Here is a 20,086-nt window from a genome sequence, read left to right as displayed (position 1 = left end):
AATATTAAACGTTTGCTGAAGGGAAATGTCCATGTTCTGATCTGCAAAAGCCTATAAAGCTTGTAAATACAGAAAATCCTCCTCTAAACATGCAGATTGTTTGCTCTCTACTCGGAGGTGTCTGCAGCCCGGATGAACTGCGTGGGTCTAGATTCCACTCCGCGTTTTGTGTTGCACTCCCCCTCTCTGCCCTCCCGGACTGCGCGCATCGGATCAGAACGCGGAGCGCTCCTTTCCACTGGGCATTTCAGCTCGGCGCGCAGGGGGAGACGCCTCCTGCTGAGGGAAGTTAAGTCAACAGGACGGGGGACGCGCCGCTTGGATCCATGAGGCGCCTCCACTCTCGGCGGACTTTCTTCACTCGTTTTCTGCAGCGACACGTTATTTTTGGTCTTTGAGAAATGCCCCTCTGTAGACGTTAGCAGCTGACTTCCAACTATTACGCGCGCGTTTTTACGCACCTGCGGATCTGCTGCAGCGGAGTTGTGAGGCAGCGGCCGCGGTGCTGCAGAGAAGCTGAGATCATGTTTAGGCTGGAGACCACCATCATTTGCACTTTCTCCGTGCTGTTCGTTGCTGTTAAGGCAGACTTTAGAGCAAGAAACTGCAGCCAAGTTGCAGAGGCTTGCGCGGGGAGAGGCTTCAGTTTCACTAATATTCCTCTGCAGGAGATCCCAGGTAAGACCTTCTGCTGCACACCTGTCCTGCCACCCATGCATGCACTCAGATACATAATTCCGCTTTTTAAACATGAATTTTGCAGTAGGAAACTGATAGACTGCTGCATTCCAGGACTGCACACCTGTCACAAAGTTCCTGTTTCCACACATTACTGTCATATCAGGATTAACTGTGGGAGGGACAAATCAATAACTGGATCAGCTTCCTGCTCCAGTCAGCTTGGACCGTTCAAGTGTCATGCCCATTGTTGTTATCACATCCAGCATGTCTGAACACTGGGGTGAGATAACACATATCCTGTCTTATCAATCCCATTCAGGATAGAGGTGCATTTTGTGTCTGTCCGGCAGAGGTCTGTGAGGATAAAAGGTGGGCAGTTCTGCAGTCTACTTCCTTTCCTGTGAAAAATGAGCTGATAAGATAAAAGTGCAGCTAGGCACTCACCCGTTTTGGCTTGATTTCTGCCACAGTTGTGCTGAGCAATTATCACACTGACAGCTGTAATTTGGCAGGACCATTTCCACTCAGAATTCTATTCAACTTTTCTCTTTTGATTTATTAAATTTTTTTATCTCCAGCCTTAAAGCTTCAAAGCTTAAAAAAAGCAAATATTTGCATATTTAAAGGTATACAATTTTTGTTTTAATGCAAAGCCACTTTCTCCCCTTCCTGAATCACCACATTGAGTTGTTGCATACCGTCACTGGAGCTTCAGAGTCAATAAAACAGAAAACCTGGCTCCAGTAAAAGGCTGCATATTTGATAACTGGCCCACCTGTTCAGAGAAGGGTTGAATAACTTACTGATTAAATCTTTTAGATCTGTCTTTCTGACATCCCCACTAATCTGCCAAATGAGTGAAACCTTGCCACCCTGCAGTCCTTTTGATCGTGCGTATGAATGAGTTATAAGCTTATTGAAGAGACACAATGTAACCAACATCTGAGCAAAATTATTTGGAGATGGATACGCCCTTCAGGCTTTTCCCTTACTGCCTTCATAAACCAGCTCCAGACACAGTCATTACTTAAACAATCTACATTTGATTACCAGAAACAAAGAAATATAAAAAAAAACTTTAAATGTTTTAAATGTTTATTACAAATCAACAGAACATGGAGAAGGTGCTTTACTTTATAATTTTTCTACATAAACTAAGGGGAAGGAGTTTATCTGACAGGTTAAATACACATTTTAATGATGTTAAGAAATGTGATACGTTTCCAGCAAGTGAAACACACATAAAAAGTTTACTTATTACTGTTTCAAAAGCTAATTTAAAAGAAGACTAATATTTTTGGACGGATGTGTGAAAAGTTTCCATTGTCTTAGTTATAAATCCAACAAAAATGCATTCTTAAAAGTAAATCTTATACCGGTTTTGGTTAATATTGGCTTAAACATATAGTAGAATTCAATTCTCAGTTTAAAACCAAACCATATGTTGCACCATTAAACGGAATCGTGGGGAAAGTGAATCGTTGCATCCCTACTGCAAACCAGGCTTAGTATGAGTGAACTTAACAGTTTTTCTTCATTCTTACTTGCTATTTAGCAAATGAAATAAAGGATTTTTTCTGATTTTTAAAAAAAAAAAGTTTTTTGTTGTTTTGTAATCCACAAGTCTTGAAAAATTGCGACAAAACCAAAAATGGAGCTTTTAACTGAATTGTGGGGAAGGGGAATTGTTGAATCCCTACTTTTTTAGATATTTGGCTACTCTTGTATGTGTTTTCTGAAGCCAAATTGTTATTTACAAAATGAATTGTTTGTTGGTTTTGTAAATAAATTTGTCAAGACCGGTTGAAACTTTTGAAAAACTTGGCTGCTTGTGTGCCACGTGTTGAGTGGCTGCAGATAAACCACTGCAGAGACTCTTCGCTGAAGTGCTTTCACGGAGCAGAGGATGGGGGCACCGTGAGGTGACATTAAAAAAACAGCAGTCAAGCGTCAATCGTTTGGAAAAGATGGGGAAATGGTGATGGAAGAATGAGGCGGCTGCGCGTTTATGGCAGCCGCTCAAACACTCGCGGCTAGCGCACAAAATTGCCGTCAGGTGATTGTATGATAATTGCATCAGGAGGAGCTGGTGGTTTAGGAGCTGTTTAGGGGGTGGTGTCCATGTGGCAGCCGGGGAGCCTCCTAAGTGCTAACATTTCTTTGGAGTTCATATTGCAGTACTTGTAGATTACTTAGTCCTTGGGGGGACTTGGTGAAGAGTAGCTCTAACAGCTTCCTGTAGAGCTTAGTGTTTCTGTCAGCCTTACAGCTGCCATCACACTCTATTAACTCGCTGAGGATATGGGAGAAATGTCAACCCTCATATTACTGCTCCACCTCTGCAAATGAGGTTTTGGCTGCTGCTGTGTACCATGTGAGCTGGTAAAGCGATGGTTCTTTGTGGTTTTATTCTCCACAGCCTCTTGTCATTATCTGGCCTTGAATGTCAAATTAAAAAGACAGACGTCTGTCAGGTGTTGATGCTCCGATGGACTGACTGCATCAAGTTGCATAAGAAGCAGGTTTTGTTTGCATGTAAAGTGGATCTGATTTTCCAAGTTTGTATTTTTAAACATTTAATGTGCCACTCCAATCATATTTTAATCCATTGTAAAAGAATTCCTATTGGTCTTTAATTATGATTATGCTGTTTTTAGCCAAAATATAAATCAAATAAACTATGTTGTTTTCTATAGTTAGAGCAGAGCGTCAGCAGTTTATCAGAAATTCCCCTCTGAGTTGTGGGTGGGACTGTTAATGGAGGGTAAGCCCAACCCCACTTCCCGTCACCCATCTGTTTACTTGCTGTCCTGCTAGCTTACAGCACCTCCCAACCCTGACAACAAAAATGGCAAGCAATATTGGAGATATCCAGCCTTTTAGACGAGGAAAATGAAGGCAGACACGGATCTAGTCATCAACAAGTGTATGCATCGGAATGGAGCGCCCAGCGTTTTTTCTACTTTACAAATACAAACTTTTTCAAACTGAATTTTTTCGTCTGCTCCTGATTCACAATTACTTGAATAAAGAAATCATCAGAAATGCAATTTTAAGCTTAAATTTCTTTTTTTGTATGTTCTCCAATATGAGAACAAGGCCACAAAAACAAGTTAAAAACTCCAAAAACACCAATTTCATTGGAATGGGTCTTTAAAAGGAAATTGCTGCTTGTTGCAAATAAATATTTTTTTCTTATTTATTGTAAACATAAAAAAAAACTTCTTTAACTTTTGATATACTTTAGCTGAATCTGATAACCCCAAAAACATTTCTGAAGGGAATTTGGGTTAGAAGAATCAGGTCAGGTGGAATGAAAGCCCCGAAGACAGCAGCCGTGATGGACATGTTTCTTGATGATCCAAGTTCAAAAGGCCCAGCGAGGTTCTTCTTCTTCTACCGCTGAGCAGAACAGACTGTACAAACCCTCTGCATCTTACATAGCAATGTCCTGAGTGTTTGCATATCCAAAAAAGCAATACTTTCATATTTTTTTTTACTCCTAAACTTACTTTATGTCACTTCCTAAATCCACCCTGTCATCTCTCCTGGTAAAGATCAGACATTCGCTCAGTCTCGCCCCTGCTGTCTCAGTTTCCAGATCACCCAACGTCTGAGACAAGATATGGAAAGTGAGTCATACGGCAGACTGCTGGATTCAATGGAACTTCTTTGCATGTCATATTCTATGCTATCATTTGACGTCCCGCTCTGTTTACTGCCAGCCAGGAGATGGAAGTCATAGGACAGAAATAACAGTGCTGATATTTTATGTGATCTTCTGCGTGCACAAGGAGGCAAACGATCTCTGCTGAAGTGTGCGATGTGCGCTGGTCTACTCCTGTCACGTAATGGATGGGAGGGATTAAAAAGAGCTAAATGAGGCAGACCTGTGGAGGGAATGGCTAGGACACTTGGTTAGCCCCCTGCATCATACATCACTATAGACGAGATCTATAGTGAAATTATTTGACCTTCCTGCCAGGAGGAAATAGAAATATGAGTCAAGAGGGGGCTTGGAGCTTTCCCTGGGTTTGTTTTTCTATTTCATTCAGTAAACATCAAAAGGTCTGAGATGAAATTCTGAGGACTTTTGAGACTGACAGTTTTTATTATTTTTATTTTTTTTATGTTGGTGTGCAGTTGCACCAATATTTGAGCTTGCATTCTGCCCCTGTAATGTGATGTGGATCTGTCCTATCACCGGAGTCCTATCAGGGGAAAACAACCCAAACAGTCATCACTTCTCTCACGGCAGAGGGGATTTCTCAAGCGTTGTCTCCGTGCTGGTATCATCAATCATGCTTATGAATGCCAAAGTGCTTCATGATGGGCTCTCTCTGCGGGTGTTTGCTCTAAGGGCTGCAGGAAACTCGGTGTCCTGCAAGTGTTTTTGGGTGACTCAGCCATTGAAGTGGAAGCAAAACCAAAACCAGGCTTGAATATCCAAAACAAACGAGGGGAGGGCTCATATTTTAATGATTTATTCATTAATTTATCTAGTGGTCTTATTATTGGTATAATTTAGTGGTTATATAAACATTTTTATTTCCCTGTAAATACTTTTTATTTGAGGTTTGTGAATCATACACACATTTTTTTCATACTCAATCATGCCTCCGTTTTATAACTAATGTTTTCCCTACTATTTACATACAACATATGTTTATTCTCTTATACTGTTATTACGTTATAAATTGTGCGTCACTCCAAAGTCTACTTCAGGAGGCTACAACGCAAAATTTATTTGACAAATTTTTGGTTCTGTGATAAAAGTAATGTTTCACAAAAAGAAATGAAATATATCTTCCTTTTACTTCCATCAGTATACTAAAAGCGCTATAAATAATCAGATCATGCCAAATAGTTTAAATATTGCAGAAGGAATTCTGATGTTGAAGTGTTTTTATAAGAATATTTTCAGACATATTTCTTGTTTTTCTTTTAACAACAGAATTTTGATTTTAGAAGTAAAGATACTTTGTCAAAATGAACAATGTTGTTTATGACATTGGCTCAACTGTTGTACAGATGCAGAACAATGTATTGCAGGAGTAAACAACAGCTGAAAAAGGAAACTTGTCAGACTGTTTTTCAGATGAGACTTTTGTGAATTATGACTTCTAAATTACTCTCACAGGGTTTAACTTGTAAGCTTTTATGATCTAAATGATCTGTTGAAGATTAATTTTCATCTTGTCAACAACATATTGAATTTATGTTACATTGATTCTCCTGCTGGAAGATAAACACAGTTTGTGTAGATAGTCGATGGTTTTATTTGTTTATTTATTTGCTTAGTTGCCCGTATTGGCTGGAGAAAAAAACTTTGTATAGTCGTATTCTATAGCAGTGCTTCCCAACCTTTTTGGCTTAATGCCAGACAATATTTTCATGGACCGGCCTGTACGAGGCAGAAGTGGGCGTGTGATTATTTTTTCTTAGCCTCCAGTTAACTTCTTTGGGTAAAGCTTAAAAACTTTCACTTGTTGTTGTTCACATTTCACATCAGGGGTCACGACGGAGAATCAGCCTTCACTGATTGGCACGGGTGGTTTGACAGAAAGTTTTACGCCGGATGCCCTTCGTGACACAACCGTGTGTTTCATCCGGGCTGGAGACTGGCACAGGGAGACCTAGACGTTGATCCCCAATGTGGTTACATAGTTAAGGAGTAGAGTGAAGAGTCTTAGGACCCACACTGGATTGTGCCCCCTGGCAATTGAACCCTGATTTCCGGCTTGCTAGTCCAGCAGTTAACCAAAATGAAAAAAACAAACAAATCGCTACTAAAACTGGCATTTTTTAAATATAACATCAACCCTAAATCCACCATTTGAGCTTCTTTAATAACAGCATTCTTGGTAAATTTGACAGCCGGTTGCTGAATATTATGTATTATTATTATGACGGTGAGAACCACTGTTGCTATAATCCAGACTCCTGGTTTTTGTCTGTTAAATGCAGCTTTTAGTAGAAGTCGAAGGCTCTTCTTCTGTTTCCTCACTGGCTGTTTTCTTCAAAAAGAAACTTTCCAAATACATTTGGTTTTTGTTAACTTTGCTAGCTTGGGGAGTGACTTGACCTCTGTCAAGAATGCATCAGAGATGGCGAAGACAATCCAGTAGTTTTCCAAAATAAGACTTCCTTCAGAATTCGATTATAAATAAAACTGATCGAAAATGCAGGTTGTGTCTTTTTTTTCTCTGCAGCCCGGTTCCAACTGTCCCACACAACCCGGGGTTTGGGGACCGCTGTTCATTAGGATTTATATTGGTCACAAGGCTCCAAATTTATGTTAAATAATTACCTGATAATAAACAGAAAACATAAACTTGTGGGTTTTTTATGCTTTGTATTGGTTTGTACATACTTGACCTTAATAAAAGGTCATTTTGGTTCTTTCTCCATAGGGACTGAGACATGAAAGTCAAAAGTAGGTTGTTTAATCTATGAAAAGGGAAAGAAGGGTATGCGTCTGCGCTTCTTCTATTCCGAATCAATGGTTGTGATCAGTTCTTAGTGGATGCATTTGTGCTTCTGCTGAGAGATGCAGTTTTGACCAAACATTGCCTCTGCTTGTCAAAGCCAAGCCATAGTGAAACAAAGCCCCCTCTAATGCCTGGTTGGATCTATCTTTAGCTGCTTGTCTGCCACTTCTGTCTTGTGACAACATCTGACTAGACATGATGTGCAACTTAAGAGGGTGTTTGCCTTTGCACGGCTCCTGAGGATGGTTCAGTGTGAAGCCGTTCAAGGGGAGCGGTCGTGTCTGCCGCTGCCCCCAGCTGGTGCCCTCTCAGTTAACCCTCTGCCCAGAGGACATTTGGACTAGAGGAGTGTCTAATAGTGAATGTCTGTACATGCTAAACCATAAATACTGAGTGAGAAGTAATGATCAGTGCAAGTCTCATGGGGTTCCAGGTCTCTAAACTTCCACCAGCTGCTACCTGTAGTGCAGTCATTTGCCATGCTCCACTTAGCAAACTGCCGACGAGAATGGCTCGTCTGCTCCTTTCTTATCCAGGGGGGGAGAAAGTCAGGGTGGTGGGGGCGGTGCTTTCTAGGCATGCTTCCCACCTAGATCGAATATCCACTCTGGACCTCACATGCATCCACTTGGCTTTTTATGACATACTTCTCATCAAAGCCAGACATAGTGCTACCACTGCTGATTATGTTGCGTGTGTCCCTTCTAAATGTGCTGTACACAGTGTTGGGGAAATCCATACATAAATCTTCACAGAAATGATATTGGGGCACCGTCCACAAGGATGTAAAGCACTTAAATATTTCATAGCTATTCTCCTCAAGGTCAAACAGGCGGTACATTTTGCTTGTAAATTTATTTTCTTGGCAATGATAAATTGAGTATTGTATTTTTCATATATGTCTACCACCTGCTTTTTTTTGTCCTTATCATTTATAAAATGCCAGAAAATAATTTGAAAAAGTGTGACATGAAAGTCAAAAGTAGGTTGTTTAATTTCCGAAAAGGGAAAGAGGGGCATGACTGGTAGGATTCAGCTTGATTCAGTTCAATACTTCAATTCCCAAAGGAATCTCATGTGGAGTGGATCACTTAATGATTGAAAGAAAAATGGAAAAAACAAAGTAGACAAAAGCTGTTTGCAAAGTTTTTACCGTATTTTTAGGACTATAAGTCGCCCTTTTTTTCATAGTTTGGCAAGGGGTGCGACTTATACTCCGCAGCGACTTATATTAGAAATAAATTGAAATAAATACATTGTTAACCCTCCTGTTATCTTCATTTGTGAGGAACAGAGATGATGTTCCTGGGTCAATTTGATGTATGAGGCATGTTAAGTGTTAAGAGTATGTTAAGTGACTCAGAGAATCAGCAAACTTTTTTTACAGTAAGATTTTGAAGGCTAAAAACATAATATTCTATTTTCCAATGATTTCATAGATTCAGTAATGCAATAAAAATGACAACTGTTTCTACAAATACAGGATGAAAACAGAGTATTAGTTGGACAATGATGCTTCATGAAAGGAATAAATAAATATGAGAAATAATTACTGTGAAATTATGAGATAAACAGTCTGCTATGATTGTGTCATATGAGGTTGTGCAAGTTATTAGTTCTTGGTCTCAGATTTTGTCAAATAAATTTCCCGTCAAAATGCGACTGATAGTCCAGTGCAACTTATCTGTGTTTTTTTCTACTTTACAATGCATTTTTGGGCTGGTGCGACTTATTCTCCGCAGCGACTTATATATTTAAAATCGGTAAATATGCTTAATACATTTCAAAAGGGGATTTCTCCAGTTTTATACTGTCTAGACTAGGCCTGCACAATATACCGCAAATTTATCGTTATCGCAATATCAAGCCGTGCAATATGCATATCGCAAAAGACAGCAAATTTGCAATAAATGGTTACCTTAGATGTGGCCAAACAATCTTATGGCAGCTTGAAGTGTTTAATGGATTGAAAGAATCCCTTTCTGCATTTGAACAATCAGATGGACCCCTTCACGTTGTTAACTAATCGGATGGCGCCCTATTATGTTGTATGTTCGCCTCCTATGTCAACAAGGGTCATTTGTAGTATAATTTTTAAACTGTTGTAATGGAATGGGAATAATATTTTTGGTTGTTTTGCTAATTGTTTATATACCGCAAATTATATCGTTATCACAATATTAATTACTAATATCGCATATCGCGAGTTTTCTTCATATCGTGCAGCCCTAGTGTAGACATTTGCTCTTTATTGAATTTAATCTGAAATGACAAGGTATCAGACTTAACAGGTGACATTTGAGTTAAGATTTGACAATAGGTAGAGTCGGCGCATTTTATTAGCAGATACTTCAGTGTTTATTTATTTATTTTCCCTCCCAGCGTTTTCTACATTTTGTTCCTCAAATTGTCTGTTTTGCATAATGTTGAGGAATATTTCATAATATAACAAGTCAATACTTCCACACAAGTGCCAACTTGCTGGGATGCTGAAATAAAATATCGACACTTTCCAGAGGAGAAAATCCTGCCATTCTTGCTGGCTTTGTGAAACTTTTCCATCTTTAATCCTGTCCCTTTTTCACTTCACGCTGTCTCTCCAGGGATGAGAAATACCATCTTACCACAGTACTTTGCTTTCATTGTAGACATTTTATGTGAGTGAGAGATCACTTCCCCTTGAACCTGTCCTCATTCACCCAAGGACACATTTTCACCCCCTGCTTATTTAAAACGCCGACATGTCTTTCATTATGACATCTGACGTGACCCAATATGCGACAGGAATAAAAGTTACTTTGGTTTTTTTGATGGATGCAGGTTCTGAATGGAAAACAAACTTGGCTATTAAGTACACCCCCCCCCCCACACACACACACACACACCCTCTGGGACTTTATTAAACCATCTCTGTGTGAGAAATATAGAGTTGAAATTCAGAGCCGATGTTTGCATATTTTGACAGCTTTGTTTTATTTCCATTAGAAACAAAGCTCCGTTATATTAATGTGTTATGATGAATTTCTTCTAAAATATATCTATTTTTGCACAAAAATGTCTTAAAGATACACCTTGATAAATGTTTGGTCTATTTTAAAATGATTCCTATTGGTCTTTTAATTGTGATTATGGCATTTTTAGCTAAAATCCAAGAAACCTGTTGTTTTATTGAACATAGTTTCTGCAGAGTGGCAATAGTTCAGAAATTTTCCTCTGAGTTGTTGGCGAGGAGCCAACATTCTCCCTCCCTTCCCATCATCCACAACCGAGCTATCTGATTTACACTCTCTTCTGCTGGCTTACAGCCCCACATAATATTACCAGTGCTACAAAAAGGGTGAGCGATAACTGAGCTATCCAGCCATACAGTTTTCAGCCAGATGTCAGCTCAGACGAGGAAAACAAAGACGTACTTGGATCTATATGCATCAGGATCAGGCAGCGCAGGGAGCTTTTGGCAGGTCTGGTGTATTTTTTATTTTTTCAAATGACGTTCACACGTTCATGATTTACAATGATTTGAAATAACAAATACTCAGAAACACAATTTTAAGCTTAATTTTCTTTGTATATGCCCTCCATCTTTAGAAAAATTCCACAGGAAGATCTTAATAACACCAAAAACACAATCAAAGTGGGTCTTCAAGAAACTTAAAAATGTCTATCAACTCTTCAAAACTGACTATATTGTCGCATGTGGTTTTGGCCTAGTTAAACTAGAATGGCAAGATTAATATCCTTGTGTCTGCTGCTGAGACACTTTCCACTCAGATAACAGTAAATTACCAGAGCTACTCAACAGTGCAGACCCATTTAGAATAATTGATCATCATTTTTGGTTCTTATTGTTGGCAATATTTATTCAGATTTTACAGAAGTAAAAAAGTGTTTCCTCATTAGATAATTGTGTTCTCTCTGACAAAGCATCAGCAGGGACACAAAAGTCTGCTTCTTAAAGGCAGAAAAGGGTAGGAAAGCAGTTTAAATGTGTGAAATGAGATGTTATAACATCAACCTTTTCCTTTTTTTAAATCAGATTTCTTCATTTCTAACTTATAGCCATCTGTACTGTTTTATGAACAAAAGCATGTCGTCCATTCTGAGTCAAGGTACTGGGTAACCTCAAACAAAACAGTTCTAAGTCATCCTAATGTAAAACAATCCATATTTTCAATATAAAAGTACATACTAATAATGCACATGACAATTTTTACATCACTAATTATAAATACATTTTTTCTAATTCGATATTGAAATTATGCTCAAAGATGGATATGGGTTTCCTGATTTGACAAGTTTCTGATGACCTCCCACTCTGTCCAACTCTTTCTAAAGTCTTTGGTTTTGACCCAAAAATATTCCTCTACTTCTGCAGGTGTCCTTGTTCCTTGGTTACCTCACTTGTTTTATTAAACAAGTTGGAGTCCGCTTGCAAATTATAAATTATTATAGAAAATTGCTACAAAAATGAAATTTGTTTCATTTAAACTTAAACTTCTGCATAAATTACTGGAAAAAGGAAAACTCACTAAAATCATCAATTTGACTTTTAACACCATGAAAGCAAATCTTCTAGAGGTTCAGTGGTGTAATATTTAGGTGAGGTACATCACTGCTTTTACTTACAAGAATTCAATTTACAAGTTAGTTGCACTACATTAAAAATATTATTCCCTATTCACTTTAGAATTCAAAATTGTATTTGATATTAAATATCAAAAAAAGTGAAGGGGTGTGGGTTCTAAGTAGCGGTAGTCAGAGCAGATTGCATCCACAAATTCTTGATTAACAAAATAACTATCAGTGCTGGTTCAACAAAAAACACTGGAGCCTTCTTTGACAGCTTTTAAATTTAGTCTCAAGTAATGCTCCTGCAGTTATGCTGGATTAATTCTTATAAGTGTCAGCCAAAGGTGTTACTCTAAGCAGCTGTGACATAATTTACAGTTTTTTTTCCCCTTTATTTACGATAAAACGGAAATTATGTTTTATTTTACATCTCTTTATACTAATTATCCTTTGTGGAATAATGTGCTGAAAACACATTTAGTACTTTCTTTTGCTGTATTTATTGCAGATTTGACTTAGTTTAATTTAGCTGCTAACTCACATCCTGTCTAAGTGTGGGAGGAATCTCTTTGTGATCCTACTATTCTTACTTTCTTTCTTTCTCAATGTTTAGAAGGTCATTTTTTTGGCCCATTTCTATATGACGGAGGCTTAGAGGCCGTCACTTTTAGCTACAGTCTTTAAATCACTTCAGAGGCTTTAATATTTCTTTAATATTTGAACATACAACGTCTTTCCGCACAAGGGGGTTGTTCTTCATCCTCCCCCACACTCGTAACTCTTGGTGCAGAAATAAATAAACATAACAGGTAAAATACTGGTTAAAAACAGAGGAAAACAGCTAGACAACAAAACACATGGACAAAAACTCACACTTAAACCCCAACCTGCCAAGATAGGCAAAGAAAATGGTATCCCACAATTCCTTGCGCTGCCTTACGTTATGACATCATTACGCATTGACAGCTTCATATCAAAATGACACCAACTTAATTGAATTAATTGATTGAAAGTAGAATCACTAATCAGACAACTACGTGTTATTTTTAAGTTGACTGAACTAAAAAAAGAAGGATTTATTTTCACCAAACTAAATTATTAAGTTAGATCAATGTAAAAAAGTTAATCTTTCCAACTACAGCCCAAATACTCTTTTTAGAGTGTAATTGGATTAATAATTTTGCTATCTATTAATCTATCCATCCATGCTCCTTTTTGCTTTTTCTAATATTTTTCTAAAGATGGTGTACTATAATCCCTCTGCTTAAGTTTGTGTAATATTTACTTTTAAGTTACCTTGTGTGTCTGTATTTTGTACTTTTTATATTCCTTCTAAGGTCATCCAACACTTAAAGGGAATGTTCCACTGAGTTGCAGAGAATAGGGAAGGAAACAGACACGGGGGATTAAAATTTAAACTAAAAAAACTTGCATGCCTCAGATGCCTGGATGCAGTGGTATTAACTAATATTACCATCCTGCTAATGCATAAAACTGCACCATACACAAGGCTTTTAGTGTGCATAGCGTGAAATCTGCTTTCAGTTTCTGCTTCAGCGTTTTAAATACTTATTTACAGCAACATTTAACTCTAACCTATTGATTCAGTTTTAATAAGGTGGAGAAACAAGAAAGGCGCTGTGATCTTGTTTAGGTTCAGCTCTAATAAGGGGCCACACAATATGTTATTTCCACACAAGGTGCTCCTAATACTGAAACTGAGGCAAGCAATCTTTACTTATTTATATAGTTGGACTATTGATCCAAACCTCTGCAGACACGATAATGGGTTATTAATTTGCTTGAACAGCATCTTTTGTTTCATAGAAAGGCTGGAGGTTTATTACTAAAGAGGCCATAGTCACACAAAAGCCACAATTCTCTCTATTTATCTCTCTAGCTATAATTTTTTACAAAGTAAATGACCTTTTAGAAAACCCTGAAGAGGTAACAAACAAAATTCAATTCAAAATACATTGATTGGATAGAAGTCTTTAATTCCAAATATCATACCTGCAAATCAATATTTTATTGATTTACAATATTTGTGTGAGCTGGTTAAACACACCACCATAAATGAATTGTCCAGTAGCATCAAGTTTGTTAATAATTATACTGAAAAACCAAGATGGATAAAATGAACAGGTTTTTTCTTGAAATCTCCCAGAACTGATTTACTTGATTTCCCTTCCAGTCACAGAACACAAGGTTTTAATTTTTGAATAATTAGCAGCAGATTTAGTTTTAGTTAATTCCCCCATTAAAATTCAGACTGGATTTTTTTCTTTCTGTTTAGATTTTTGCCCATCTTCCACCTTCATTTCACCTCTTGATTTTGTTGTTTTTTTGTTCATACTTTAGTTCAGGTTTGGGCTGCACGGTGGTGTAGTGGTTAGCACTTTCACCTCACAGCGAGAGGGAGACTAGATTAAATCCCAGTTGGGACCTTTCTGTGAGGAGTTTGCATCTTTTCCCCATGCGCGCATGGGTTTTCTGCAAGCATGTCTTACCTCAGTCAAAAAATACTGGTAAGTTGATGATTCTAAATTGTCCGTTGTGTGGCTGGTGACCTTTCCAGGGTGAACCCCACCTTCACCCAACAGAAGCTGGGATAGGCTCCAGCAACCCCATGACCCCTACAGGATTGAACGGATGGATGGAGAGTCTAAGGCCGAATTCCTTCCCTTCTAGAGAGATATGGAAAAATAGTGTCATCAAATTTGGACGGTACTACCACTCGATGACGGGATCAATATTTGCCAGTGAGCTAGGTTAGCGAGTAGTTGCCAGCACTCGGAAAATACTTAACATTGGTTTTATAGCTTTAAAAAATAATGTGAAAACAAAAAGTCATTAGTTACATTTAAATGTAAACTTGTGTGCTTCAGAGCACACCCATGTGAAGAAATGCTTTTCCCCTCTGCCCCAAAACGCGATGCGGATCACCCTCATCCCGGTGGATCTCCCTCCCGGTGGAGGGATAGCCAGCCCCAAGTCACTACCGCTCCTCCTTAAAAAACAAGTCCGGACACCACTACAGCTCCAAATGCCCTTATAATTGGAGCAATAGGGAAGAGCCAGAGGTGTAGGGGATGAGTTTGGATTCGGCCTAAGTTTTTTTTTTAATTTTCTTCTATTCTTGTATTGAATTATATTTCTGCCACAAGCCTTAACATCTTCCTTTTAGGACCTATAAATCCATGACACAGGAACACCACCACTGGGGAAATTTTGGTATAAGTATGCCCATAGTATTGCTTGACATTAAATTCCACAGTATGGAGACTAAAAATTAAATTTTTCCATTGAATTACAGTATCCCCCCATATTCATGGGTGTTAAGGACCAGAGACATCCATGAATATGGAGGAACCCCCCACCCCCACCCCCACCCCCACCCCTCCGGCTGAAAAATGTCCTTCACCAATCCTTCTGAAACATATCTGATGCTTTGTAAAACATTTCTGATGCTTTGTAAAACATTTATTAAAGAACATCTGAATATTGCTCAACATTAAGATTTTTATTTTTATTTTTATTCAGAGCAATAGTACTTAGGTTCTGTGATGAACCAGAGGAGTCATGTGACTGAAATAATATCCGCAAATACGTGAAACTGCAAATATTGAAACGCAAATACGCGGGGATTCACTGTAATTGCAATCTGACTTGATTGATTACCTTTGAAAAAGTGGCCTCACTTTTTGTGTTCTTTAACTTAGCAAAACTACTTTGAGAACTTTTTGGATAGAGTTTTGCAGATATCTACAAAAACAAGAAGTATCATTTTTATCCTGCATGGTTACTAAAACAATGCTTTGTTACACATGCAAGAAAATGTGCAACCCTGCGAATGTGTCACGTCTTATGGGAGAACTCACTTCTAAATGTAGATGATAACTATTTAACAGATCAGCTCAGTGAGATTTCACACTAACATCTTCAGGCCAATGGAAAAACATATCAAGCTTCTTCCAGTTCAAAGAGCAATAACCTTGAATGAGACTGGCGCATGAAAATTATTAAATGTGTTACTTATCTTAATTTTCTTTGATATCTATTTTGCATTTAAGTGTCATTATGAACCCTTTACAGCAAGACTTTTTAAGTTTTGAAAAATCACCCTATTTTTGGGTAGCTTTGGGGTCCCTGACATATTATCAATCCTTTCATCTTCTGCTGTTTATTCCATTTCGGGGTCACGGGGCTGCTGGAGCCCATCCTGGCCACTTGTGGGCGAAGGCAGGGGACACCCTGGACAGTTCCCCAGTCTGTCGCAGGGCTGCAATCACACACCCATTCACTCTCACACCTAGGGACAATTCAAAGTTGCACTTGTTTATGAAGCATGTTTTTGCCTGATATAATTTCTAAAATTGATCATCACTCAACCCCCCCCCCCCCCCCCCCCCCCAACAATATATTGATTTGTTGCTTTCATCATTTTTACTCGGTGTGAAACTTGAGGAGGCGATTGTGATCAGGTGCAGAAAATGCAATTTACAACAGAGTTGTAAATTGCATTTTCTGCTCAAAAAAAGGAAAAAGATATTAGAGATCAATATTTGTCATAGGACCAGTATGCATTCACACACACACCCGCACACACACAAAATTACTGTTCCAACTGACCCCCTCATTGAACCCTGAGTTCATAACTGTCCCTCAAACCTGATTCATGAATCCATTCTTCCAGTTCTTTACTGTCATTTTCTGAAACCTTTGAAAAAATGTGCTTTTTTTATCCAATGGTGAGACAGGAAAATGTGGTTTGTTGCCTTGAGGCAACGCTTTGTAGTAGAGGGTTAAACAACTCATTCACGGAGAACAAAAAATATGCAAACAAACACTACAATCTTAAACTGTCAAGTAAATAGCTACTGTCAAGTAGCTATTTGGCTTGCAGTTATTTTTCAATTATGCCTTTATTTTGAGAATGATAACAATAGGATGTCTTATTTTGATGGGATACCAACAAGCTTTCAAGATTTAGGCTAAATAACATTAAAACTAAGATTTATTTTTAACTTTGAAGTGCACTAATTTAGACAAATGTATAACCTTTCTTTTGGAGAAACTCTACTGCTAAAATGTGAATAAAAATGTATTTTCATGACATTAGAAACATTTGAAACTATTTCAAAGATTCCTCATAATAATAATAATAATAATGATAATAATAATAAAAGAAAATTAGCCTACTTTTTTTTCCCTGTAGATCCATGTGACAAAGAGAAACTAGACTGTCACAAGTAATATTGATCTGGTTTGTACTGAGTGAGGTTTCATCTGTGAACCCATAAAAGGTTTGTCAGGGGGAACCAGGCAATATAGAGAATCACAGAGAGCATCTGCTGTGCATCTGTTTGACCAAATACAGAGGAATGCTTTAGAGAGGTGCCATACCTTTCTGGGTTATGAGCAGAGAAATGAAACAACCTGGGTCACGGTTTAGTTTGTTCACTTTGAACTTTTTGTAAAGTTCTGACGTGAAAACAATCTGTATTTGAACATTTTGAAGTCTTGCTTATTTATTTATCTTTTTTCAATGAAATACTTCCCCTAGTTTTATTGTTTTATATATATTCTTACAGTCATTCTGAGAATAATTTTTTTTTGTATGTCTTGTAAGAAAAAATACTTGTAATTTCTACCAATGCTGTCCATGAAGCTGACGGTTTTGGAAAATGTTGCTGTCATACCTGAAAAACTACTTTACCCAGACCTAGTTTGATGTGTGCTTCACTTGTAAGACTGAAAATTGTCAGTGGTCTGTATTTGATCTGTTTCTTAGGTTTGTAATGTAGAAAATTATTAGACAAGTGTTGAACAAGTGTTGAACATCTAGTAAAATACCTACTAGTTACCTAGTAGTAGCTACTTAGAGCTACTCAGATTACTTGCAATTAAAAAATAAAAATAAAAGTTTGAGCTCAGTTTTGTGGTTTATATTGAAACTCTCAAAGTTTTTAAATAATTTGATCCAATGTATAACTATATCTGCTCAGGAAAGAAACGTATGCTCTGTCTGTCAGTTTTTATATGAAAGATTTTAGTTATTTTGAGTAGAAAGAAAAAAAACTTGGCGTATCAAGTCAATTTGTTTCGTTAATTGATTATTTTACTACTGAGGTTAAAATGGGGTCACATACTTTTCGATACAGTAATGTGTTTAAAGTTTATTTTCATGTAGGCACCACTAAGGCACACAAACTACTGTTTTCAAGTTTTTTTTCTTCTATAATGAAAAAGCTCCACCTAAAACCTAATTGGCCATTTATTTAGTCATGCATGAACTTTATGGAATTTAAAATGTTTTGCCTTCAGTTCTTACCATAGAGGGGGTTTTTGTCCTGAAGATGATTAAAGGCTCTCAATTTGCAGCACATGTGATGTTTTCAGTCTTATCTGATCAAAATGCCTTCGGCCACACATGAGCTGTCTTTCAAACCCACAAATTTGTTTCCTTCTTGAGGCAATGATTGTTTTTCCACACAGAGGGGTCCTGCAGACAGATTGGCTGTGGAGCTTCACGTCCTGTCTGTGGATATATCAGAAATACTTTTTTTAAAAACTCTCTGATATATGATTTATTTGCTTAGTTTGGGTAGTGAGCTCTTTGTTAAAAGATGCTACAGTGCTAAATTTATTCAGCTTTCAAATAAAGAGTTTTATCATGTTCTTAGCAGTCAGAGTGAAATGTTGTTGATACAATTTCTTTATGAAGTTTTCATGTTTAATGGCTCTGCTGGTTTTTGGACGTTCTTACATAAACCAGGGTTATATCATATTTTATCCAGAGGCTGGTGAGTCAGACTGAAGCCAGTTAACCCCAACCAACAATTGTTTAAAGAATGTTACATTCTTAGAAAGAAAACTAGCCAATTTTCAGGGCGTATTCAGACTGGCCACATCTGGTTTGTTTGAAGTGAACCAGAGTTTTTTTCCTCCTAATAATCCGGAACAAATTTTCAGTCGGAATACCCCGAAGCGGACCCTAGTCTGGGACCAGAAACCGCCTCTGGACCCATCTTTCAAGGGATCTTAGCTTGTCTCCAATCGGACTGAGCTTCGGTTGGCTCTGAGATGCCTCAGTCTGAATCACCTCAGTTTCCGGAGCGGAAAAAACTGGACCAAAACGGCAACCATAGTGTGGTGGTTACGTGATGTAAACAGAAGGAAAGAAGCAACCAATGAGCCGCGGACAAGTATAAAATACCAATGGTCGTGTTATCAAACAGAAAAAAGGGTCCAACTCCTTACTTGTTAGAACATTGATGTTAACACAACAATGTTCTCGTTATGCTGCACGTGCCCAGTGCTGCTGTGACATCATCCTAAAAGTGACCTTGTTGTTCCTCAACAGAACTCTCTTAAAAACAATGTTATAACACCACAATGAAAAACAGCAACTCATTGAAATGTGGTCGGATTAATTCAGGCTCATTAAAACCACTTTTAACGTGATACACATTGCCTTTCACTGTTTTCTTGACAATCTATATGTCAATAATTACTTATCGGCCAGTAACCGTCTTGCAGCATTACTCACACTTTTTTTCTTTTCTTTCTTTTTTCTAACTTGTTCTGTCCAACAACTGAGCAAACAGATGAGAGCTGAAGGCGTTTTGTGTTGGACAGGTTTTACAATTACAAAAAGAGGTTATATATCTTCGGATAGCCAGAGTGTAAATTTGTATAAACCCCTTTTTGTTTTTTTATTATTTTTTATTTACTTGTTACATTTAGGGAGAGGGGAAAAGTGTGAGAGGGGGGGGGGGGGGGTGAAGAGAATAAAAGGGAGAGAGGGGGAGAAAGTGGGGGATACAAGCGCCAATTTGAATAGGTTATTATTTTTAGCTGTGTAACAATTATACCAGATCTGCTGAAAAGACAAATATTACATCCGAAGCAGGAAAGTCCTCTTGACAGCAGTCTGAATACACACCAGACGCAAGGATCAGGAACAAATGATTTTTTCCAATCTTAATACAGAAGATAAAATCAAATGTATTACATTTGCAGAGGACACTTTTTTGCCCAGAGAATACAGCTTCAATCCGGTTGAAATGCACTGCACTGTGCCTCTAAAAATAACATTCAGAAAAAGAAAAACTACTTTGAGCAAGTGGCATCAGGTGTTGAAGGTGAAAACAGTCTCATTAGGTCATGCTATAGGTTTCCATGGCAGTGGTCATCTTCCACACTGCTGGAGTCTGACTGCTGAGGTCCTCTGTGTCCATTAGTCGGGCCTCAGGTCTGCGTCAGCCTCAGTTAACTCTCATTTCACTTCTCCAAATATACATTTATGTATTTCTATTTCAAAGATTCAAATCTTTTTTTTT

The 20,086-nt window shown here is 37.9% G+C and overlaps 1 protein-coding gene across 2 annotated transcripts in view; it reads left to right on the top strand.

The window, feature by feature from the left end:
- The first annotated feature begins 167 nt into the window (after window positions 1–167).
- Window positions 168–20,086, top strand: part of LOC101167256 (glypican-6) — a 117,981-nt gene continuing 98,062 nt past the window's right edge. The window contains exon 1 of one of the 2 annotated variants that reach the window (XM_023950522.1): window positions 168–678. In XM_023950522.1, the coding sequence (XP_023806290.1) occupies window positions 525–678 (154 nt within the window). In that variant the 5' untranslated portion in view covers window positions 168–524. The remainder of the gene's footprint in view (window positions 679–20,086) is intronic. The other variant, XM_023950523.1, reaches the window with a different exon arrangement.

Source organism: Oryzias latipes, chromosome 21 (genome assembly GCF_002234675.1).
Source record: "Oryzias latipes chromosome 21, ASM223467v1".
NCBI lineage: Eukaryota > Metazoa > Chordata > Actinopteri > Beloniformes > Adrianichthyidae > Oryzias > Oryzias latipes.
Note: the sequence above shows the minus strand (reverse complement) of the source record. Positions and strands in the feature narration are given on the sequence as shown.